Below are 18,852 nucleotides of genomic sequence, written 5' to 3' on the forward strand. Positions count from 1 at the left end.
TGTGGTCAAATTATACAGTCGTTTCTAAGAATCAGCTGACATGTTACTAACACTTCCTGACTCTTAATTAACAGTGATGACACATACCTAAAACTGTTGGCGATTCTGGAGTAACGTCAATAACAACTGCCTCCACCGAGGACAGAAGTTGCTGCTGGATGTTTGGAAGGTCAGTGAAGTCAGAGACAGACAGAGCGTAACTGGGATCATGTGATATCCTCTGCAATTCTCTGCTATCAGAACTCCTTGTTCCAATTCCAAAGATCAAGACCCCAAGCTCCTTCAGAGCAGAAGCTGGAGTGTCAACATTGTCAAAGGACCTTCCACCACTCAGCAGAATCAGTAACTGTGGAACACCTTCAAAGCGTCGACTTCCGGAGGAGGCAGTAAAGACATTGTCTCTCACGTACTGGAGAGCTGCTCCAGTGTTGAGAGGTCTCCCACCTTTGTGTCTCAGACCTCTTACAGTGTTGAGAATCTCTCCTTTTGTTGTGTAGGTGTTCAGATAGAATTGGGCAGCTGGATCTCTACTGTACTGGACCACAGCAACGCGATCTTTGTTCTCATCCACACCGAGTGTCTCCACCACTCTTTGAACAAAGTCCCGCATTGCTGGGAATCCACTCCTAGTGCCATCAGATCCATCCAGCAAGAACACGACATCCCTCCTGGGAGCCTGACTCTCAACTAGTGAATGTGAATGTTCAGAAAAAGAGTCATATTAAATGTTGCATTGGTATGGGAAAAACAGGACAAAGATGCTTCTGTCATATGAAAGTCATCCCTTTCCCTAATCTCAAACAACTATTCAAAGAAAGTGGCAATGTGTGCATTGGACTGAGTGCTGTCATAGAGAACATTCCTACAGAGGTATGAAATGAAACCAACATGAAAGGTCTCAGGTGCATCTACTTAAAATGTCAAAGCTATCAAATACTCCATCCTGATGTAAGAGAGCAAATGGAACTGATCAAAACCATATCTTTCTTACCTAGTATTGTTGGTATTACTGTTGGTGTCATGGTTGTCACCTGTACAATGACAGTGCTTATAGCAGAAAGAAGCTGCTGTTGGACATTGGGGAGGTCAGTAAATTCAGACACAGAAAGAGCATAGCTGGGGTCATAGGATATCTTTTGTAATTCTCTGCTATCAGAGCTCCTTGTTCCAATTCCAAACACCAAGACACCAAGCTCCTTGAGAGCAGACGCTGGTGTATCTACATTGTCAAAGGACCTTCCACCATTCAACAGTATCAGAATCTGTGGAACCCCTTCAAGGCGCCTACTTCCGGAGGAGGCAATAAAGACATTGTCCCTGACATACTGGAGAGCTGCCCCAGTGCTGAGGGTTCTCCCTCCTTTGTGCCTCAGGCCTCTTACGGTCTCCACAACGTCTTCCTTTGTTGTATAAGTGTTCAGATAGAAGTGGGCCTCTGATTCTCTGCTATACTGGACCACAGAGACTCGATCTCTGTTTTCCTCCACAGTGAGTTTCTCTACCACTCTTTGAACAAAGTCACGCATTGCTGGGAAGCCATTCTTAGTGCCATCAGAACCATCCAGCAGGAATACTACATCCTTTCTGGCAATGCTTTGGTCCACTAAGAGTATCAGAAACAAAACAAAAATATATGTCAACATTGCTTCATGGAACCTGAGACTGAAATATGTGTGTGTTGCTTTAGTTGTCCTGGATAACGCATCAGTTCTTACCTATGACTGTTGGGGTTATGGGTGTAGCCTCAACTTTTACAGTTATGAGTGTGGAGAAAAACTGCTCCTGGACGCTGGGGAGGTCAGTGAATTCAGAAACAGACTGGGAAAAACTAGGATCAGTGGCAATCCTTTGAACCTCTCTGCTGGAATTTCTGGTTCCAATGCCAAAGATCAAGACCCCACTCTTTTTCAGGGCAGAAGCTGGTATGTCAACATTATCACTGGACCTTCCCCCACTCAGAAGTATCAGCATCTGAGGGACGCCCACTTGGCTTCTGCTTCCTGAGGAGGCAGTAAAGACGTTGTCCCTTACGTATTGGAGGGCTGCCCCAGTGTTAAGGGGTCTACCTCCTCTGTGCCTCAGACTTCTGACAGTGTCAAGAATGTCCTCCTTGGTGGTGTATGTGTTCAGATAGAAATGAACTTCTTGATCTCTACCGTACTGGACAACAGAAACGCGGTCTTTGTCTCCTCCCACATTGAGTTTCCCCACTACTCTCTGAACAAAATCACGCATTGCTGGGAATCCATTCCTTGCGCCATCAGAACCATCCACAAGGAATACCACATCCTTTCTGGAGGTGTCATGATCAACTGAGAAAAGAAATAGATTATGTCAATCAGACTGGTCAAATGTAGGGCTTGTGGTCAAATTATACAGTCGTTTCTAAGAATCAGCTGACATGTTACTAACACTTCCTGACTCTTAATTAACAGTGATGACACATACCTAAAACTGTTGGCGATTCTGGAGTAACATCAATAACAACTGCCTCCACCGAGGACAGAAGTTGCTGCTGGATGTTTGGAAGGTCAGTGAAGTCAGAGACAGACAGAGCGTAACTGGGATCATGTGATATCCTCTGCAATTCTCTGCTATCAGAACTCCTTGTTCCAATTCCAAAGATCAAGACCCCAAGCTCCTTCAGAGCAGAAGCTGGAGTGTCAACATTGTCAAAGGACCTTCCACCACTCAGCAGAATCAGTAACTGTGGAACATCTTCAAAGCGTCGACTTCCGGAGGAGGTAGTAAAGACATTGTCTCTCACGTACTGGAGAGCTGCTCCAGTGTTGAGAGGTCTCCCACCTTTGTGTCTCAGACCTCTTACAGTGTTGAGAATCTCTCCTTTTGTTGTGTAGGTGTTCAGATAGAATTGGGCAGCTGGATCTCTACTGTACTGGACCACAGCAACGCGATCTTTGTTCTCATCCACACCGAGTGTCTCCACCACTCTTTGAACAAAGTCCCGCATTGCTGGGAATCCACTCCTAGTGCCATCAGATCCATCCAGCAAGAACACGACATCCCTCCTGGGAGCCTGACTCTCAACTAGTGAATGTGAATGTTCAGAAAAAGAGTCATATTAAATGTTGCATTGGTAAGGGGAAAACAGGACAAAAATGCTTCTGTCATATGAAAGTCATCCCTTTCCCTAATCTCAAACAACTATTCAAAGAAAGTGGCAATGTGTGCATTGGACTGAGTGCTATCATAGAGAACATTCCTACAGAGGTATGAAATGAAACCAACATGAAAGGTCTCAGGTGCATCTACTTAAAATGTCCAAGCTATCAAATACTCCATCCTGATGTAAGAGAGCAAATGGAACTGATCAAAACCATATCTTTCTTACCTAGTATTGTTGGTATTACTGTTGGTGTCATGGTTGTCACCTGTACAATGACAGTGCTTATAGCAGAAAGAAGCTGCTGTTGGACATTGGGGAGGTCAGTAAATTCAGACACGGAAAGAGCATAGCTGGGGTCATAGGATATCTTTTGTAATTCTCTGCTATCAGAGCTCCTTGTTCCAATTCCAAACACCAAGACACCAAGCTCCTTGAGAGCAGACGCTGGTGTATCTACATTGTCAAAGGACCTTCCACCATTCAACAGTATCAGAATCTGTGGAACACCTTCAAGGCGCCTACTTCCGGAGGAGGCAGTAAAGACATTGTCCCTGACATACTGGAGAGCTGCCCCAGTGTTGAGGGGTCTCCCTCCTTTGTGCCTCAGGCCTCTTACGGTCTCCACAACGTCTTCCTTTGTTGTATAAGTGTTCAGATAGAAGTGGGCCTCTGATTCTCTGCTATACTGGACCACAGAGACTCGATCTCTGTTTTCCTCCACAGTGAGTTTCTCTACCACTCTTTGAACAAAGTCACGCATTGCTGGGAAGCCATTCTTAGTTCCATCAGAACCATCCAGCAGGAATACTAAATCCTTTCTGGCAATGCTTTGGTCCACTAAGAGTATCAGAAACAAAACAAAAATATATGTCAACATTGCTTCATGGAACCTGAGACTGAAATATGTGTGTGTTGCTTTAGTTGTCCTGGATAACGCATCAGTTCTTACCTATGACTGTTGGGGTTATGGGTGTAGCCTCAACTTGTACAGTTATGAGTGTGGAGAAAAACTGCTCCTGGACGCTGGGGAGGTCAGTGAATTCAGAAACAGACTGGGAAAAACTAGGATCAGTGGCAATCCTTTGAACCTCTCTGCTGGAATTTCTGGTTCCAATGCCAAAGATCAAGACCCCACTCTTTTTCAGGGCAGAAGCTGGTATGTCAACATTATCACTGGACCTTCCCCCACTCAGAAGTATCAGCATCTGAGGGACGCCCACTTGGCTTCTGCTTCCTGAGGAGGCAGTAAAGACGTTGTCCCTTACGTATTGGAGGGCTGCCCCAGTGTTAAGGGGTCTACCTCCTCTGTGCCTCAGACTTCTGACAGTGTCAAGAATGTCCTCCTTGGTGGTGTATGTGTTCAGATAGAAATGAACTTCTTGATCTCTACCGTACTGGACAACAGAAACGCGGTCTTTGTCTCCTCCCACATTGAGTTTCCCCACTACTCTCTGAACAAAATCACGCATTGCTGGGAATCCATTCCTTGCGCCATCAGAACCATCCACAAGGAATACCACATCCTTTCTGGAGGTGTCATGATCAACTGAGAAAAGAAATAGATTATGTCAATCAGACTGGTCAAATGTAGGGCTTGTGGTCAAATTATACAGTCGTTTCTAAGAATCAGCTGACATGTTACTAACACTTCCTGACTCTTAATTAACAGTGATGACACATACCTAAAACTGTTGGCGATTCTGGAGTAACATCAATAACAACTGCCTCCACCGAGGACAGAAGTTGCTGCTGGATGTTTGGAAGGTCAGTGAAGTCAGAGACAGACAGAGCGTAACTGGGATCATGTGATATCCTCTGCAATTCTCTGCTATCAGAACTCCTTGTTCCAATTCCAAAGATCAAGACCCCAAGCTCCTTCAGAGCAGAAGCTGGAGTGTCAACATTGTCAAAGGACCTTCCACCACTCAGCAGAATCAGTAACTGTGGAACATCTTCAAAGCGTCGACTTCCGGAGGAGGCAGTAAAGACATTGTCTCTCACGTACTGGAGAGCTGCTCCAGTGTTGAGAGGTCTCCCACCTTTGTGTCTCAGACCTCTTACAGTGTTGAGAATCTCTCCTTTTGTTGTGTAGGTGTTCAGATAGAATTGGGCAGCTGGATCTCTACTGTACTGGACCACAGCAACGCGATCTTTGTTCTCATCCACACCGAGTGTCTCCACCACTCTTTGAACAAAGTCCCGCATTGCTGGGAATCCACTCCTAGTGCCATCAGATCCATCCAGCAAGAACACGACATCCCTCCTGGGAGCCTGACTCTCAACTAGTGAATGTGAATGTTCAGAAAAAGAGTCATATTAAATGTTGCATTGGTAAGGGGAAAACAGGACAAAAATGCTTCTGTCATATGAAAGTCATCCCTTTCCCCAATCTCAAACAACTATTCAAAGAAAGTGGCAATGTGTGCATTGGACTGAGTGCTATCATAGAGAACATTCCTACAGAGGTATGAAATGAAACCAACATGAAAGGTCTCAGGTGCATCTACTTAAAATGTCCAAGCTATCAAATACTCCATCCTGATGTAAGAGAGCAAATGGAACTGATCAAAACCATATCTTTCTTACCTAGTATTGTTGGTATTACTGTTGGTGTCATGGTTGTCACCTGTACAATGACAGTGCTTATAGCAGAAAGAAGCTGCTGTTGGACATTGGGGAGGTCAGTAAATTCAGACACGGAAAGAGCATAGCTGGGGTCATAGGATATCTTTTGTAATTCTCTGCTATCAGAGCTCCTTGTTCCAATTCCAAACACCAAGACACCAAGCTCCTTGAGAGCAGACGCTGGTGTATCTACATTGTCAAAGGACCTTCCACCATTCAACAGTATCAGAATCTGTGGAACACCTTCAAGGCGCCTACTTCCGGAGGAGGCAGTAAAGACATTGTCCCTGACATACTGGAGAGCTGCCCCAGTGTTGAGGGGTCTCCCTCCTTTGTGCCTCAGGCCTCTTACGGTCTCCACAACGTCTTCCTTTGTTGTATAAGTGTTCAGATAGAAGTGGGCCTCTGATTCTCTGCTATACTGGACCACAGAGACTCGATCTCTGTTTTCCTCCACAGTGAGTTTCTCTACCACTCTTTGAACAAAGTCACGCATTGCTGGGAAGCCATTCTTAGTTCCATCAGAACCATCCAGCAGGAATACTACATCCTTTCTGGCAATGCTTTGGTCCACTAAGAGTATCAGAAACAAAACAAAAATATATGTCAACATTGCTTCATGGAACCTGAGACTGAAATATGTGTGTGTTGCTTTAGTTGTCCTGGATAACGCATCAGTTCTTACCTATGACTGTTGGGGTTATGGGTGTAGCCTCAACTTGTACAGTTATGAGTGTGGAGAAAAACTGCTCCTGGACGCTGGGGAGGTCAGTGAATTCAGAAACAGACTGGGAAAAACTAGGATCAGTGGCAATCCTTTGAACCTCTCTGCTGGAATTTCTGGTTCCAATGCCAAAGATCAAGACCCCACTCTTTTTCAGGGCAGAAGCTGGTATGTCAACATTATCACTGGACCTTCCCCCACTCAGAAGTATCAGCATCTGAGGGACGCCCACTTGGCTTCTGCTTCCTGAGGAGGCAGTAAAGACGTTGTCCCTTACGTATTGGAGGGCTGCCCCAGTGTTAAGGGGTCTACCTCCTCTGTGCCTCAGACTTCTGACAGTGTCAAGAATGTCCTCCTTGGTGGTGTATGTGTTCAGATAGAAATGAACTTCTTGATCTCTACCGTACTGGACAACAGAAACGCGGTCTTTGTCTCCTCCCACATTGAGTTTCCCCACTACTCTCTGAACAAAATCACGCATTGCTGGGAATCCATTCCTTGCGCCATCAGAACCATCCACAAGGAATACCACATCCTTTCTGGAGGTGTCATGATCAACTGAGAAAAGAAATAGATTATGTCAATCAGACTGGTCAAATGTAGGGCTTGTGGTCAAATTATACAGTCGTTTCTAAGAATCAGCTGACATGTTACTAACACTTCCTGACTCTTAATTAACAGTGATGACACATACCTAAAACTGTTGGCGATTCTGGAGTAACATCAATAACAACTGCCTCCACCGAGGACAGAAGTTGCTGCTGGATGTTTGGAAGGTCAGTGAAGTCAGAGACAGACAGAGCGTAACTGGGATCATGTGATATCCTCTGCAATTCTCTGCTATCAGAACTCCTTGTTCCAATTCCAAAGATCAAGACCCCAAGCTCCTTCAGAGCAGAAGCTGGAGTGTCAACATTGTCAAAGGACCTTCCACCACTCAGCAGAATCAGTAACTGTGGAACATCTTCAAAGCGTCGACTTCCGGAGGAGGCAGTAAAGACATTGTCTCTCACGTACTGGAGAGCTGCTCCAGTGTTGAGAGGTCTCCCACCTTTGTGTCTCAGACCTCTTACAGTGTTGAGAATCTCTCCTTTTGTTGTGTAGGTGTTCAGATAGAATTGGGCAGCTGGATCTCTACTGTACTGGACCACAGCAACGCGATCTTTGTTCTCATCCACACCGAGTGTCTCCACCACTCTTTGAACAAAGTCCCGCATTGCTGGGAATCCACTCCTAGTGCCATCAGATCCATCCAGCAAGAACACGACATCCCTCCTGGGAGCCTGACTCTCAACTAGTGAATGTGAATGTTCAGAAAAAGAGTCATATTAAATGTTGCATTGGTAAGGGGAAAACAGGACAAAAATGCTTCTGTCATATGAAAGTCATCCCTTTCCCTAATCTCAAACAACTATTCAAAGAAAGTGGCAATGTGTGCATTGGACTGAGTGCTATCATAGAGAACATTCCTACAGAGGTATGAAATGAAACCAACATGAAAGGTCTCAGGTGCATCTACTTAAAATGTCCAAGCTATCAAATACTCCATCCTGATGTAAGAGAGCAAATGGAACTGATCAAAACCATATCTTTCTTACCTAGTATTGTTGGTATTACTGTTGGTGTCATGGTTGTCACCTGTACAATGACAGTGCTTATAGCAGAAAGAAGCTGCTGTTGGACATTGGGGAGGTCAGTAAATTCAGACACGGAAAGAGCATAGCTGGGGTCATAGGATATCTTTTGTAATTCTCTGCTATCAGAGCTCCTTGTTCCAATTCCAAACACCAAGACACCAAGCTCCTTGAGAGCAGACGCTGGTGTATCTACATTGTCAAAGGACCTTCCACCATTCAACAGTATCAGAATCTGTGGAACACCTTCAAGGCGCCTACTTCCGGAGGAGGCAGTAAAGACATTGTCCCTGACATACTGGAGAGCTGCCCCAGTGTTGAGGGGTCTCCCTCCTTTGTGCCTCAGGCCTCTTACGGTCTCCACAACGTCTTCCTTTGTTGTATAAGTGTTCAGATAGAAGTGGGCCTCTGATTCTCTGCTATACTGGACCACAGAGACTCGATCTCTGTTTTCCTCCACAGTGAGTTTCTCTACCACTCTTTGAACAAAGTCACGCATTGCTGGGAAGCCATTCTTAGTTCCATCAGAACCATCCAGCAGGAATACTACATCCTTTCTGGCAATGCTTTGGTCCACTAAGAGTATCAGAAACAAAACAAAAATATATGTCAACATTGCTTCATGGAACCTGAGACTGAAATATGTGTGTGTTGCTTTAGTTGTCCTGGATAACGCATCAGTTCTTACCTATGACTGTTGGGGTTATGGGTGTAGCCTCAACTTGTACAGTTATGAGTGTGGAGAAAAACTGCTCCTGGACGCTGGGGAGGTCAGTGAATTCAGAAACAGACTGGGAAAAACTAGGATCAGTGGCAATCCTTTCGACCTCTCTGCTGGAATTTCTGGTTCCAATGCCAAAGATCAAGACCCCACTCTTTTTCAGGGCAGAAGCTGGTATGTCAACATTATCACTGGACCTTCCCCCACTCAGAAGTATCAGCATCTGAGGGACGCCCTCTTGGCTTCTGCTTCCTGAGGAGGCAGTAAAGACGTTGTCCCTTACGTATTGGAGGGCTGCCCCAGTGTTAAGGGGTCTACCTCCTCTGTGCCTCAGACTTCTGACAGTGTCAAGAATGTCCTCCTTGGTGGTGTATGTGTTCAGATAGAAATGAACTTCTTGATCTCTACCGTACTGGACAACAGAAACGTGGTCTTTGTCTCCTCCCACATTGAGTTTCCCCACTACTCTCTGAACAAAATCACGCATTGCTGGGAATCCATTCCTTGCGCCATCAGAACCATCCACAAGGAATACCACATCCTTTCTGGAGGTGTCATGATCAACTGAGAAAAGAAATAGATTATGTCAATCAGACTGGTCAAATGTAGGGCTTGTGGTCAAATTATACAGTCGTTTCTAAGAATCAGCTGACATGTTACTAACACTTCCTGACTCTTAATTAACAGTGATGACACATACCTAAAACTGTTGGCGATTCTGGAGTAACGTCAATAACAACTGCCTCCACCGAGGACAGAAGTTGCTGCTGGATGTTTGGAAGGTCAGTGAAGTCAGAGACAGACAGAGCGTAACTGGGATCATGTGATATCCTCTGCAATTCTCTGCTATCAGAACTCCTTGTTCCAATTCCAAAGATCAAGACCCCAAGCTCCTTCAGAGCAGAAGCTGGAGTGTCAACATTGTCAAAGGACCTTCCACCACTCAGCAGAATCAGTAACTGTGGAACACCTTCAAAGCGTCGACTTCCGGAGGAGGCAGTAAAGACATTGTCTCTCACGTACTGGAGAGCTGCTCCAGTGTTGAGAGGTCTTCCACCTTTGTGTCTCAGACCTCTTACAGTGTTGAGAATCTCTCCTTTTGTTGTGTAGGTGTTCAGATAGAATTGGGCAGCTGGATCTCTACTGTACTGGACCACAGCAACGCGATCTTTGTTCTCATCCACACCGAGTGTCTCCACCACTCTTTGAACAAAGTCCCGCATTGCTGGGAATCCACTCCTAGTGCCATCAGATCCATCCAGCAAGAACACGACATCCCTCCTGGGAGCCTGACTCTCAACTAGTGAATGTGAATGTTCAGAAAAAGAGTCATATTAAATGTTGCATTGGTAAGGGAAAAACAGGACAAAGATGCTTCTGTCATATGAAAGTCATCCCTTTCCCTAATCTCAAACAACTATTCAAAGAAAGTGGCAATGTGTGCATTGGACTGAGTGCTGTCATAGAGAACATTCCTACAGAGGTATGAAATGAAACCAACATGAAAGGTCTCAGGTGCATCTACTTAAAATGTCAAAGCTATCAAATACTCCATCCTGATGTAAGAGAGCAAATGGAACTGATCAAAACCATATCTTTCTTACCTAGTATTGTTGGTATTACTGTTGGTGTCATGGTTGTCACCTGTACAATGACAGTGCTTATAGCAGAAAGAAGCTGCTGTTGGACATTGGGGAGGTCAGTAAATTCAGACACGGAAAGAGCATAGCTGGGGTCATAGGATATCTTTTGTAATTCTTTGCTATCAGAGCTCCTTGTTCCAATTCCAAACACCAAGACACCAAGCTCCTTGAGAGCAGACGCTGGTGTATCTACATTGTCAAAGGACCTTCCACCATTCAACAGTATCAGAATCTGTGGAACACCTTCAAGGCGCCTACTTCCGGAGGAGGCAATAAAGACATTGTCCCTGACATACTGGAGAGCTGCCCCAGTGTTGAGGGGTCTCCCTCCTTTGTGCCTCAGGCCTCTTACGGTCTCCACAACGTCTTCCTTTGTTGTATAAGTGTTCAGATAGAAGTGGGCCTCTGATTCTCTGCTATACTGGACCACAGAGACTCGATCTCTGTTTTCCTCCACAGTGAGTTTCTCTACCACTCTTTGAACAAAGTCACGCATTGCTGGGAAGCCATTCTTAGTGCCATCAGAACAATCCAGCAGGAATACTACATCCTTTCTGGCAATGCTTTGGTCCACTAAGAGTATCAGAAACAAAACAAAAATATATGTCAACATTGCTTCATGGAACCTGAGACTGAAATATGTGTGTGTTGCTTTAGTTGTCCTGGATAACGCATCAGTTCTTACCTATGACTGTTGGGGTTATGGGTGTAGCCTCAACTTGTACAGTTATGAGTGTGGAGAAAAACTGCTCCTGGACGCTGGGGAGGTCAGTGAATTCAGAAACAGACTGGGAAAAACTAGGATCAGTGGCAATCCTTTCGACCTCTCTGCTGGAATTTCTGGTTCCAATGCCAAAGATCAAGACCCCACTCTTTTTCAGGGCAGAAGCTGGTATGTCAACATTATCACTGGACCTTCCCCCACTCAGAAGTATCAGCATCTGAGGGACGCCCTCTTGGCTTCTGCTTCCTGAGGAGGCAGTAAAGACGTTGTCCCTTACGTATTGGAGGGCTGCCCCAGTGTTAAGGGGTCTACCTCCTCTGTGCCTCAGACTTCTGACAGTGTCAAGAATGTCCTCCTTGGTGGTGTATGTGTTCAGATAGAAATGAACTTCTTGATCTCTACCGTACTGGACAACAGAAACGCGGTCTTTGTCTCCTCCCACATTGAGTTTCCCCACTACTCTCTGAACAAAATCACGCATTGCTGGGAATCCATTCCTTGCGCCATCAGAACCATCCACAAGGAATACCACATCCTTTCTGGAGGTGTCATGATCAACTGAGAAAAGAAATAGATTATGTCAATCAGACTGGTCAAATGTAGGGCTTGTGGTCAAATTATACAGTCGTTTCTAAGAATCAGCTGACATGTTACTAACACTTCCTGACTCTTAATTAACAGTGATGACACATACCTAAAACTGTTGGCAATTCTGGAGTAACGTCAATAACAACTGCCTCCACCGAGGACAGAAGTTGCTGCTGGATGTTTGGAAGGTCAGTGAAGTCAGAGACAGACAGAGCGTAACTGGGATCATGTGATATCCTCTGCAATTCTCTGCTATCAGAACTCCTTGTTCCAATTCCAAAGATCAAGACCCCAAGCTCCTTCAGAGCAGAAGCTGGAGTGTCAACATTGTCAAAGGACCTTCCACCACTCAGCAGAATCAGTAACTGTGGAACACCTTCAAAGCGTCGACTTCCGGAGGAGGCAGTAAAGACATTGTCTCTCACGTACTGGAGAGCTGCTCCAGTGTTGAGAGGTCTCCCACCTTTGTGTCTCAGACCTCTTACAGTGTTGAGAATCTCTCCTTTTGTTGTGTAGGTGTTCAGATAGAATTGGGCAGCTGGATCTCTACTGTACTGGACCACAGCAACGCGATCTTTGTTCTCATCCACACCGAGTGTCTCCACCACTCTTTGAACAAAGTCCCGCATTGCTGGGAATCCACTCCTAGTGCCATCAGATCCATCCAGCAAGAACACGACATCCCTCCTGGGAGCCTGACTCTCAACTAGTGAATGTGAATGTTCAGAAAAAGAGTCATATTAAATGTTGCATTGGTAAGGGAAAAACAGGACAAAGATGCTTCTGTCATATGAAAGTCATCCCTTTCCCTAATCTCAAACAACTGTTCAAAGAAAGTGGCAATGTGTGCATTGGACTGAGTGCTATCATCGAGAACATTCCTACAGAGGTATGAATTGAAACCAACATGAAAGGTCTCAGGTGCATCTAGTTAAAATGTCAAAGCTATCAAATACTCCATCCTGATGTAAGAGAGCAAATGGAACTGATCAAAACCATATCTTTCTTACCTAGTATTGTTGGTATTACTGTTGGTGTCATGGTTGTCACCTGTACAATGACAGTGCTTATAGCAGAAAGAAGCTGCTGTTGGACATTGGGGAGGTCAGTAAATTCAGACACGGAAAGAGCATAGCTGGGGTCATAGGATATCTTTTGTAATTCTCTGCTATCAGAGCTCCTTGTTCCAATTCCAAACACCAAGACACCAAGCTCCTTGAGAGCAGACGCTGGTGTATCTACATTGTCAAAGGACCTTCCACCATTCAACAGTATCAGAATCTGTGGAACACCTTCAAGGCGCCTACTTCCGGAGGAGGCAGTAAAGACATTGTCCCTGACATACTGGAGAGCTGCCCCAGTGTTGAGGGGTCTCCCTCCTTTGTGCCTCAGGCCTCTTACGGTCTCCACAACGTCTTCCTTTGTTGTATGAGTGTTCAGATAGAAGTGGGCCTCTGATTCTCTGCTATACTGGACCACAGAGACTCGATCTCTGTTTTCCTCCACAGTGAGTTTCTCTACCACTCTTTGAACAAAGTCACGCATTGCTGGGAAGCCATTCTTAGTTCCATCAGAACCATCCAGCAGGAATACTACATCCTTTCTGGCAATGCTTTGGTCCACTAAGAGTATCAGAAACAAAACAAAAATATATGTCAACATTGCTTCATGGAACCTGAGACTGAAATATGTGTGTGTTGCTTTAGTTGTCCTGGATAACGCATCAGTTCTTACCTATGACTGTTGGGGTTATGGGTGTAGCCTCAACTTGTACAGTTATGAGTGTGGAGAAAAACTGCTCCTGGACGCTGGGGAGGTCAGTGAATTCAGAAACAGACTGGGAAAAACTAGGATCAGTGGCAATCCTTTCGACCTCTCTGCTGGAATTTCTGGTTCCAATGCCAAAGATCAAGACCCCACTCTTTTTCAGGGCAGAAGCTGGTATGTCAACATTATCACTGGACCTTCCCCCACTCAGAAGTATCAGCATCTGAGGGACGCCCTCTTGGCTTCTGCTTCCTGAGGAGGCAGTAAAGATGTTGTCCCTTACGTATTGGAGGGCTGCCCCAGTGTTAAGGGGTCTACCTCCTCTGTGCCTCAGACTTCTGACAGTGTCAAGAATGTCCTCCTTGGTGGTGTATGTGTTCAGATAGAAATGAACTTCTTGATCTCTACCGTACTGGACAACAGAAACGCGGTCTTTGTCTCCTCCCACATTGAGTTTCCCCACTACTCTCTGAACAAAATCACGCATTGCTGGGAATCCATTCCTTGCGCCATCAGAACCATCCACAAGGAATACCACATCCTTTCTGGAGGTGTCATGATCAACTGAGAAAAGAAATAGATTATGTCAATCAGACTGGTCAAATGTAGGGCTTGTGGTCAAATTATACAGTCGTTTCTAAGAATCAGCTGACATGGTACTAACACTTCCTGACTCTTAATTAACAGTGATGACACATACCTAAAACTGTTGGCGATTCTGGAGTAACGTCAATAACAACTGCCTCCACCGAGGACAGAAGTTGCTGCTGGATGTTTGGAAGGTCAGTGAAGTCAGAGACAGACAGAGCGTAACTGGGATCATGTGATATCCTCTGCAATTCTCTGCTATCAGAACTCCTTGTTCCAATTCCAAAGATCAAGACCCCAAGCTCCTTCAGAGCAGAAGCTGGAGTGTCAACATTGTCAAAGGACCTTCCACCACTCAGCAGAATCAGTAACTGTGAAACACCTTCAAAGCGTCGACTTCCGGAGGAGGCAGTAAAGACATTGTCTCTCACGTACTGGAGAGCTGCTCCAGTGTTGAGAGGTCTCCCACCTTTGTGTCTCAGACCTCTTACAGTGTTGAGAATCTCTCCTTTTGTTGTGTAGGTGTTCAGATAGAATTGGGCAGCTGGATCTCTACTGTACTGGACCACAGCAACGCGATCTTTGTTCTCATCCACACCGAGTGTCTCCACCACTCTTTGAACAAAGTCCCGCATTGCTGGGAATCCACTCCTAGTGCCATCAGATCCATCCAGCAAGAACACGACATCCCTCCTGGGAGCCTGACTCTCAACTAGTGAATGTGAATGTTCAGAAAAACAGTCATATTAAATGTTGCATTGGTAAGGGAAAAACAGGACAAAGATGCTTCTGTCATATGAAAGTCATCCCTTTCCCTAATCTCAAACAACTGTTCAAAGAAAGTGGCAATGTGTGCATTGGACTGAGTGCTATCATCGAGAACATTCCTACAGAGGTATGAATTGAAACCAACATGAAAGGTCTCAGGTGCATCTACTTAAAATGTCAAAGCTATCAAATACTCCATCCTGATGTAAGAGAGCAAATGGAACTGATCAAAACCATATCTTTCTTACCTAGTATTGTTGGTATTACTGTTGGTGTCATGGTTGTCACCTGTACAATGACAGTGCTTATAGCAGAAAGAAGCTGCTGTTGGACATTGGGGAGGTCAGTAAATTCAGACACGGAAAGAGCATAGCTGGGGTCATAGGATATCTTTTGTAATTCTCTGCTATCAGAGCTCCTTGTTCCAATTCCAAACACCAAGACACCAAGCTCCTTGAGAGCAGACGCTGGTGTATCTACATTGTCAAAGGACCTTCCACCATTCAACAGTATCAGAATCTGTGGAACCCCTTCAAGGCGCCTACTTCCGGAGGAGGCAGTAAAGACATTGTCCCTGACATACTGGAGAGCTGCCCCAGTGTTGAGGGGTCTCCCTCCTTTGTGCCTCAGGCCTCTTACGGTCTCCACAACGTCTTCCTTTGTTGTATGAGTGTTCAGATAGAAGTGGGCCTCTGATTCTCTGCTATACTGGACCACAGAGACTCGATCTCTGTTTTCCTCCACAGTGAGTTTCTCTACCACTCTTTGAACAAAGTCACGCATTGCTGGGAAGCCATTCTTAGTTCCATCAGAACCATCCAGCAGGAATACTACATCCTTTCTGGCAATGCTTTGGTCCACTAAGAGTATCAGAAACAAAACAAAAATATATGTCAACATTGCTTCATGGAACCTGAGACTGAAATATGTGTGTGTTGCTTTAGTTGTCCTGGATAACGCATCAGTTCTTACCTATGACTGTTGGGGTTATGGGTGTAGCCTCAACTTGTACAGTTATGAGTGTGGAGAAAAACTGCTCCTGGATGCTGGGGAGGTCAGTGAATTCAGAAACAGACTGGGAAAAACTAGGATCAGTGGCAATCCTTTCGACCTCTCTGCTGGAATTTCTGGTTCCAATGCCAAAGATCAAGACCCCACTCTTTTTCAGGGCAGAAGCTGGTATGTCAACATTATCACTGGACCTTCCCCCACTCAGAAGTATCAGCATCTGAGGGACGCCCTCTTGGCTTCTGCTTCCTGAGGAGGCAGTAAAGACGTTGTCCCTTACGTATTGGAGGGCTGCCCCAGTGTTAAGGGGTCTACCTCCTCTGTGCCTCAGACTTCTGACAGTGTCAAGAATGTCCTCCTTGGTGGTGTATGTGTTCAGATAGAAATGAACTTCTTGATCTCTACCGTACTGGACAACAGAAACGCGGTCTTTGTCTCCTCCCACATTGAGTTTCCCCACTACTCTCTGAACAAAATCACGCATTGCTGGGAATCCATTCCTTGCGCCATCAGAACCATCCACAAGGAATACCACATCCTTTCTGGAGGTGTCATGATCAACTGAGAAAAGAAATAGATTATGTCAATCAGACTGGTCAAATGTAGGGCTTGTGGTCAAATTATACAGTCGTTTCTAAGAATCAGCTGACATGGTACTAACACTTCCTGACTCTTAATTAACAGTGATGACACATACCTAAAACTGTTGGCGATTCTGGAGTAACGTCAATAACAACTGCCTCCACCGAGGACAGAAGTTGCTGCTGGATGTTTGGAAGGTCAGTGAAGTCAGAGACAGACAGAGCGTAACTGGGATCATGTGATATCCTCTGCAATTCTCTGCTATCAGAACTCCTTGTTCCAATTCCAAAGATCAAGACCCCAAGCTCCTTCAGAGCAGAAGCTGGAGTGTCAACATTGTCAAAGGACCTTCCACCACTCAGCAGAATCAGTAACTGTGGAACACCTTCAAAGCGTCGACTTCCGGAGGAGGCAGTAAAGACATTGTCTCTCACGTACTGGAGAGCTGCTCCAGTGTTGAGAGGTCTCCCACCTTTGTGTCTCAGACCTCTTACAGTGTTGAGAATCTCTCCTTTTGTTGTGTAGGTGTTCAGATAGAATTGGGCAGCTGGATCTCTACTGTACTGGACCACAGCAACGCGATCTTTGTTCTCATCCACACCGAGTGTCTCCACCACTCTTTGAACAAAGTCCCGCATTGCTGGGAATCCACTCCTAGTGCCATCAGATCCATCCAGCAAGAACACGACATCCCTCCTGGGAGCCTGACTCTCAACTAGTGAATGTGAATGTTCAGAAAAAGAGTCATATTAAATGTTGCATTGGTAAGGGAAAAACAGGACAAAGATGCTTCTGTCATATGAAAGTCATCCCTTTCCCTAATCTCAAACAACTGTTCAAAGAAAGTGGCAATGTGTGCATTGGACTGAGTGCTATCATCGAGAACATTCCTACAGAGGTATGAATTGAAACCAACATGAAAGGTCTCAGGTGCATCTACTTAAAATGTCAAAGCTATCAAATACTCCATCCTGATGTAAGAGAGCAAATGGAACTGATCAAAACCATATCTTTCTTACCTAGTATTGTTGGTATTACTGTTGGTGTCATGGTTGTCACCTGTACAATGACAGTGCTTATAGCAGAAAGAAGCTGCTGTTGGACATTGGGGAGGTCAGTAAATTCAGACACGGAAAGAGCATAGCTGGGGTCATAGGATATCTTTTGTAATTCTCTGCTATCAGAGCTCCTTGTTCCAATTCCAAACACCAAGACACCAAGCTCCTTGAGAGCAGACGCTGGTGTATCTACATTGTCAAAGGACCTTCCACCATTCAACAGTATCAGAATCTGTGGAACCCCTTCAAGGCGCCTACTTCCGGAGGAGGCAGTAAAGACATTGTCCCTGACATACTGGAGAGCTGCCCCAGTGTTGAGGGGTCTCCCTCCTTTGTGCCTCAGGCCTCTTACGGTCTCCACAACGTCTTCCTTTGTTGTATGAGTGTTCAGATAGAAGTGGGCCTCTGATTCTCTGCTATACTGGACCACAGAGACTCGATCTCTGTTTTCCTCCACAGTGAGTTTCTCTACCACTCTTTGAACAAAGTCACGCATTGCTGGGAAGCCATTCTTAGTTCCATCAGAACCATCCAGCAGGAATACTACATCCTTTCTGGCAATGCTTTGGTCCACTAAGAGTATCAGAAACAAAACAAAAATATATGTCAACATTGCTTCATGGAACCTGAGACTGAAATATGTGTGTGTTGCTTTAGTTGTCCTGGATAACGCATCAGTTCTTACCTATGACTGTTGGGGTTATGGGTGTAGCCTCAACTTGTACAGTTATGAGTGTGGAGAAAAACTGCTCCTGGATGCTGGGGAGGTCAGTGAATTCAGAAACAGACTGGGAAAAACTAGGATCAGTGGCAATCCTTTCGACCTCTCTGCTGGAATTTCTGGTTCCAATGCCAAAGATCAAGACCCCACTCTTTTTCAGGGCAGAAGCTGGTATGTCAACATTATCACTGGACCTTCCCCCACTCAGAAGTATCAGCATCTGAGGGACGCCCTCTTGGCTTCTGCTTCCTGAGGAGGCAGTAAAGACGTTGTCCCTTACGTATTGGAGGGCTGCCCCAGTGTTAAGGGGTCTACCTCCTCTGTGCCTCAGACTTCTGACAGTGTCAAGAATGTCCTCCTTGGTGGTGTATGTGTTCAGATAGAAATGAACTTCTTGATCTCTACCGTACTGGACAACAGAAATGCGGTCTTTGTCTCCTCCCACATTGAGTTTCCCCACTACTCTCTGAACAAAATCACGCATTGCTGGGAATCCATTCCTTGCGCCATCAGAACCATCCACAAGGAATACCACATCCTTTCTGGAGGTGTCATGATCAACTGAGAAAAGAAA

General features: G+C 45.4%; 3 protein-coding genes across 3 annotated transcripts in view; all 3 read right to left on the reverse strand.

The window, feature by feature from the left end:
• Positions 1-18,852, reverse strand: part of LOC311143297 (collagen alpha-3(VI) chain-like) — a 159,745-nt gene that overhangs the window by 56,608 nt on the left and 84,285 nt on the right. The window lies entirely within an intron of this gene.
• LOC311143363 (collagen alpha-3(VI) chain-like) lies at positions 68-6,957 on the reverse strand (the record flags this gene model as incomplete). The annotated part of the gene is made up of 9 exons (XM_084179204.1): positions 68-687; positions 992-1,603; positions 1,716-2,312; positions 2,449-3,048; positions 3,353-3,964; positions 4,077-4,673; positions 4,810-5,409; positions 5,714-6,325; positions 6,438-6,957. 9 exons carry the CDS (start codon positions 6,955-6,957, stop codon positions 68-70), a joined length of 5,370 nt encoding a protein of 1,789 aa, XP_084035330.1.
• On the reverse strand, positions 7,151-18,762 carry LOC311143364 (collagen alpha-3(VI) chain-like; the record flags this gene model as incomplete). The annotated part of the gene is made up of 15 exons (XM_084179205.1): positions 7,151-7,770; positions 8,075-8,686; positions 8,799-9,395; positions 9,532-10,131; positions 10,436-11,047; positions 11,160-11,756; positions 11,893-12,492; positions 12,797-13,408; positions 13,521-14,117; positions 14,254-14,853; positions 15,158-15,769; positions 15,882-16,478; positions 16,615-17,214; positions 17,519-18,130; positions 18,243-18,762. 15 exons carry the CDS (start codon positions 18,760-18,762, stop codon positions 7,151-7,153), a joined length of 8,988 nt encoding a protein of 2,995 aa, XP_084035331.1.

Source organism: Coregonus lavaretus (genome assembly GCF_964263955.1).
Source record: "Coregonus lavaretus genome assembly, chromosome: 16".
NCBI lineage: Eukaryota > Metazoa > Chordata > Actinopteri > Salmoniformes > Salmonidae > Coregonus > Coregonus lavaretus.